The sequence below is a fragment of the Melitaea cinxia genome, chromosome 22, assembly GCF_905220565.1.
Source record: "Melitaea cinxia chromosome 22, ilMelCinx1.1, whole genome shotgun sequence".
NCBI lineage: Eukaryota > Metazoa > Arthropoda > Insecta > Lepidoptera > Nymphalidae > Melitaea > Melitaea cinxia.
The window spans coordinates 11,546,314-11,553,125 of NC_059415.1; the positions used below are offsets into that span (position 1 = coordinate 11,546,314).

The window sequence follows — 6,812 nt, forward strand, 5'->3', positions numbered from 1 at the left end:
ATGGAACAACAACTAGGGCAAGTTTTGTCCCAAATGATGGAAACGATGCGAGGAATGCAATTACAGCAAGTACAATTACAACAAGCCTTACAAACCAGTGATAAAACGGTTAGTGGTATCACATTACAACCTTATGATGAAAACAATGAATCATTTTCGACTTATTTACAAAGACTTCAAAATTATATTTCCTTGAAAGGTGTCACAAGTGCTACAATTAAAGTGCAAATTTTTCTCAATTGTATTGGCCCTAAATACTACCAAGTACTGAAAAACATCACAGCGCCTGAGTGTCTAGAATCAAAAAGCTATGATGACCTTGTAGAACTACTAAGGAATCATATTGCCCCAGAACCCGGTGAAGTTGCTCAACAACACAAATTCTGTCTACGGCAACAGCATGAGTGTGAAAGCATTGCTAACTACGTAGCTGGATTAAAAGAAATAGGCGGAAAATGTAACTTTATATGTAATAATTGTAAAAATAGTACTTTTGAAACTCATCTGCGAGTACAGTTCATACGAGGGCTGCGTAACTCTGAAATTAAAGAAAGATTATTACAAGAATCTTCTTCTACAAAATTTGATGATTTAATTAGGATTGCAATGGCGATTGAGACTTCCAAAGTAGAAACAAAAGAAATGTGTACGGATATTCAACCAAATATAAACAAAATATCAAAGAAAACTAAGAATTTCAATACATCCAAACAAAATACAAATACATATAAAAGTCATACATACAATACAAATATTAAAAAAGGAAAGAAAATAAAGTGTTATCGTTGTGGAAAAGAAAACCATTCAGCGACTCAGTGTAGATTAAAAGATAAATTATTTTGTAAGAAATGCAAAACAAAAGGACACATACAATCAGTTTGCTTAAGGGAACAAAAACAACTAGAGCTAGTAAATGAACAGTACATAGAAGATACTAATGAAATTTATGAAATACATAAAATATTTTACAAAAATAACATACAAAATGATAAATTTAATATTACATTACAACTGAACGGGAAATTACATACACTAGAACTAGATACAGGTGCAGCAGTCACTACATGCTCTGTACAATATTATAAAGAAAATTTCAGTAATCTTAAATTAGAAACTACACCAATTAAATTAAAAACTTACACAGGAGAAATACTTTACCCACGGGGAACCTGTAATGTAAACATCAAATATAAAAATACAGAAGTCATAGGAAGAATCTTTGTTATTGATAGAAAAGTTGATCCTGTATTGGGAAGAGAATGGATTAGGAAATTAAACTTACAATTTGACATAAATTCACTACAAAAAGAAGAAAATGATATTACAGAAAAAGAGTTTACTGAGAAATTGAAAAAAATTATACAAGAATACAAAGAACTATTTTCTGAAGAAATAGGAGAAATTAAAGATTATCAAGCAGTATTTAAATTGAAAGAAGGTGCAGTTCCAGTCTTTTTAAAACCACGTCCAGTACCATTCGCTTTGAAGGATCAGGTGGAAGCAGAAATAGACAGATTAGAAAAGGAAGGAATATTAGAAAAAGTCACATACTCACAGTGGGGAACACCAATTGTTCCTGTCTTGAAGCAAAATGGAAAAATGCGCTTATGTGCGGACTATCGCGCTACATTAAACAAAAATCTGGAAAATGACAACTACCCTATACCTCGTGTTGAAGAAATATTTTCAAAGTTAAGTGGAGGAAAATATTTTTGCACACTGGATATTAATCAAGCTTATTTGCATATGAAGACTAATGAAGATACAGCAGAAATGCAAGCTATTAGTACATGCAAGGGTACATACAAGGTGAAAAGACTAATGTTCGGAGTGAAAATTGCACCAAATGTTTGGCAGAGATACATGGATCAAACACTTCAAGGAATGGAAGGTACAGTTTGTTTTTTTGACGACATTGCTTTACAAGGACGTACATTTATACAATTACTACAAAGAATTAGGAAGGTATTTGACAAATTAAAAGAATGTGGACTACACTTAAACAGAGAGAAATGTCAGTTTTTTCAGAAATCAGTTACTTACCTAGGACATACAATAAATGAAAAAGGTCTACACCCTACAGAAGATAAAGTAAATGATATAAAGAATAGTTCACGTCCAACAGATGTTTCTTCACTACGCACATTTTTGGGAATGATAAATTACTACCAACAATTTATACCTAACTTAGCATCAAAACTAAATCCTTTATACAAATTATTACAAAAAGATACAAAATTTACTTGGTCAACATCATGTGAACAAGCATTTCAAGAACTGAAAAAAGAAATCTGCGGAGAAAAAGTACTTATACCATTTCATGAAAACTTACCTGTCACATTAGCCACTGATGCATCACCAACTGGATACGGAGCTGTGTTGTCACATATTATGCCGGATAAATCAGAACGTCCAATAGCTTTCGCGTCAAGATCTCTTACAAAGGCAGAGAAAGGTTACAGCCAGTTAGATAAAGAAGCCGCAGCATTAGTTTGGGGACTGAAGAAATTCTTTCAGTATTGTTACGGTAGAAAAATAATTCTCATAGTAGACAACCAACCATTAGCTAGAATTTTACACCCAGAGAAGGCTACGCCTGCTACAACAGCCATACGACTTGTACATTATGCTAACTTTTTAGCTGGATTTGATTACCAGATAAAACTAAGGAAGACTGCAGAACATGCTAATGCCGACTATTTTTCAAGACTACAACATACAAATAAAAATGAAAAGAATGATACACTTACAGATGACGAAGCTTTCTACTTAAATCAGATTTCAGAAATACCAGTTTCATTACAAGAGATAAGGGTAGCTACAGCTACTGACCCGGAACTACAGAAGTTATATATTGATATACAATCAGGACGAGAAGATAAAACTAGACTACATGAATTTTCATTGCAGAATAATTGTATATTTTATGGCATAAGAATCGTCATACCTAAGAAACTACAACCTAAAATATTAGAAGAATTACATACAGCGCACATGGGTATAGTTAAGATGAAGGCTTTAGCAAGAAGCTATGTGTGGTGGAAGAACATTGACATAGATATTGAAAATATGGTGAAACAATGCAAGAGATGCTGTTTGATGCGTAAAAACCCGACTAAGGTACCTGTACACAGCTGGGAATACCCTAAGGAACCGTGGAGTCGTATTCATATTGATTATGCCGGACCATTCATGAACCAATATTTTCTTATGGTGGTAGATGCCTATACTAAATGGTTAGAAGTTATACCTACTAATTCTATGTCAGCTGCAACAACTATAAATATTCTAAAGAAGTTATACACTACATTTGGTTTACCAATAACGCAAGTCTCGGATAATGGAAGACAATTTAGATCAGAAGAAATGCAAAAATTCTTAAAAGAAAATGGAATTCAAGCTAAATTTACAGCACCATTTCATCCTTCTACCAATGGTCAAGTAGAAAGATATGTTCAAACTGTTAAAAATAAACTTAAAGCAATGATTAGTGAAGAGGGATCTATACAAGATAAATTACAAAGATTTTTAATGATGTATAGAAAAACACCTAACAGTACTACAGGATTAAGCCCAGGTGAAATGATGTTTAAAAGAATATACAGAACAAGAATTGACTTAGTAAAAAGACCACAGGAATTAAGAAACAACAGTAATGAAGAGATAATAGTAACCAAGGAATTTCAAAGAGGAGAGAAAGTTCAAATTCGAATGTATGACAGTAATAAATGGAAATTTGGTAACATAGTAAATAGAAAAGGAAAATTACATTATGAAGTGGAAGTAGATGGAAGAATACACCAAAGACATGTAGATCAAATCATAAAGACATCATGCTTAGATAATAACTTTAGAATACCAGATACTTACCTGATTAAACCAAGAGAATCAGTGGCAAATTTATATACACCAAAATTACCTGAAAAAGACCTATTACCTGGAAAGAACATACTACCTGGAAAAGACGTACTCCCTGGAAAAGACTTACTCCCTGGAAAAGACTTACTACCTGAAAAAGACCTTACAACTACACATGCTAACGCTACAAGAAGGGAATCTATACCTTACACTGAAACCTCGGAAGTGGACAAGCCAGAGACACCTCAAGCAACTCCAGATATACCTCCTACTACACAGGCTGAAATTGAACCCCGTCGTAGTACCCGGATTCGACGACCACCAAACCGATTGAACTTCTAAATTAAATAACAAGGGAGAGTGTTAGTAGACATCACTATTTGGTGTGACGTTCCGAGTTTGAGAAGCGGAAATAAACTAACTTGCTTTATGTCAAATAATTTAATATGTCGGTTGATTCTGTTCTTATAGTGTCAATTCCTGTTACAAATTATAATAAAATATTAGTAAATTATTTCTACATTATTATTTACATACTAGATACATAACAATATTAAAATCGTAGATATTAAATTTTCTACTTTTTACGAATTTGATTTTTTTGCTTTCAATGAACGGTGTATTTAGAGTCTGGAAGCTTACGAGACCCAAACACAAATGACTAAAAAGTTACAAATATCTTTATAGCATATAGTATTTATTGTAAATTACAAAGTACTTATAGTAAATTAGCGCTACTGTACTGTACTAGTAAAACAATTAGTTTTGGTCACTACGACAAGTTTTTTTTTTTTTACGAAAAAGGCGGCAAAAATCGTGAGGCCCACCGGATGGTAAGCGTTACTATTAGGGATACCTACTACAGAAGTAGGTCGTAAGCACGTTGTCGAACTTAACCCGAGCCTTCCCAAGAGCTCTGCCCACCTTACTCTCTACAAGAACAAAATAAGCACCACATGAGCAGTGAACAGCGTTACCTGCTATGTTTTGTACGATCCGGTTGCTTTCAGCTGTGCCATACCTCAATCAAATTGCTTAAAACGGGTTCAAAGCCAAGTATTATAAGTGTAACATGTAATGGTTCGCATCTAACTAGTGTAGAGGTCACAGCACGTCATAATTATAAAATTATCTATAAACGAAGCTGGATGAGGATTGCGGAAGACCGGGATGTGTGGCGCGAACTTGGGGAGGCCTATGTCCAGCAGTGGACTGCGATAGGCTGAAGTGTGTGTGAAGCTGCTACTTCTTATAAGATATGAATCTGCACCGCTATGTGGTTGAAATCCCACGATCTCGCACTAAACGATTTGCTTCCTCGTTCCTAATACGCACCGCAAAAATTTGGAATGCCCTTCCAGCTTCCGTATATCCAACGAAGTATAACTTGGGTATCTTTAAATCAAGAGTGAACAGGCATCTTCTAGGCAAGCGCGCACCACCTTAGGTTGAATCTTCACTTGCCATCAGGTGAGATCGCAGTCAAGCGCTAGTCTATATATTTAAAAAAAAAGATATATAAAATATATATCGATTTATTCATCGCATGTAAACATATTTTCTATTATTATACTATGAGTTTCGGTAAAACGGTAAGAGTCTGTAAGTGTCTCAATGCTGAAATAAGGCCTCTTCTCTTAAAAAGGTCAAGGACTATTCATTTTTACAAGGACTATTCATTATTTACAAATATATTTGATTTCTTAGCGTTTGTTTTATTTTATTATGAAAGAATTTCAAAATTAAATTTAATTTTTTAAAGAAAAAGGTATTCTTAATGTCAATTTCAATTTAACACAATTTATTATTTATTTCTTTTTTTAATTTTTTATTTAACATAATTGTGTTTGATTGCAAACGAAAAAAAACCGACTTCAATTACATCGACAAATTAAAATACTACGTAGGCACACAAAACAATGATCAAGTAAATACTTAATATCAAAGATTACTCAAAAAATAGTCGTCAGATCTCAAATTTAAATGAGAATACATGACAAGTACCAGCTTACGATTGAAATAAGAATTATAAAAATCGGTACCGCCATTTAAAAGTTATACGATATAATACAACGTAGGTCAACGAAAAAAAAAACAGTCAAGTAAAACGCATTATTGGATATAACTCGAAAAGTACCTACTTGTCAGATCTCAATTAAATTTAAATGGGACCACATGAAAAACGAAATCAGTCCACCCAGTCATCAGTTCTGAGGTAATAATATACATAAATTATTAATAATAAACGCTCAGAGGATACCCCAGTAGAATATTCTCCTGTGTTGGGGGCCCGGAAACACATACAATACACAAACATCAACGCCCAAACCACGACTAACATCTATATGGTCGATACAAATGTCTGTCGTGAGCGGGAATCGAACTCGCGACCGCCAGCGCAGTGCTATTACCGCTGCGCTAACGCGTCGTCAAAACCGATATATACATAAAAAATAGAATCGAATTGAGAACCTCTTCCTTTTTTTTGAAGTCGGTTAAAAAGGCTCTATGTCTGTAATATTAATTCAGAATATATATTATTCATTTGTGTTATTTTTGCTAATTCCATAGTGATGTCTATAAATATTCTATCAATCTTCCATTTGCACACGGTAAAAAAAACATTTATATATATACAAAAGTAATCTTTAGTAAAGAAAAAAGATTCCCTTTATCGAGAAAAAGGTACAAAGCTAATCCGCTTCGCCTCTTCGCTACGGATTATCAGAAAAACACGCGACTTTTCAACTTCGAATTGTTAATCTATACTAATAATATTATAAAAACGGTTTGTATGTTGTTTTATTAGATTTTGTTAATTCTTTCATACGACTAGGGTTCATTTCTTGGTATATTATGGATCGTAGTCGAAAAAATCGATTGAATAAGAATTCTATAAATTATATAATGGACTATGAGACAAAAACCACCTTGTACCTAACTAATTAATTGTG

The 6,812-nt window shown here is 33.4% G+C and overlaps 1 protein-coding gene across 1 annotated transcript; it reads left to right on the top strand.

Moving 5' to 3' along the window:
• Positions 1-4,200, top strand: LOC123664623 (uncharacterized protein K02A2.6-like). The gene is made up of 2 exons (XM_045599142.1): positions 1-646; positions 1,205-4,200. Exons 1-2 carry the CDS (start codon positions 1-3, stop codon positions 4,198-4,200), a joined length of 3,642 nt encoding a protein of 1,213 aa, XP_045455098.1.
• Positions 4,201-6,812: the final 2,612 nt, after the last annotated feature.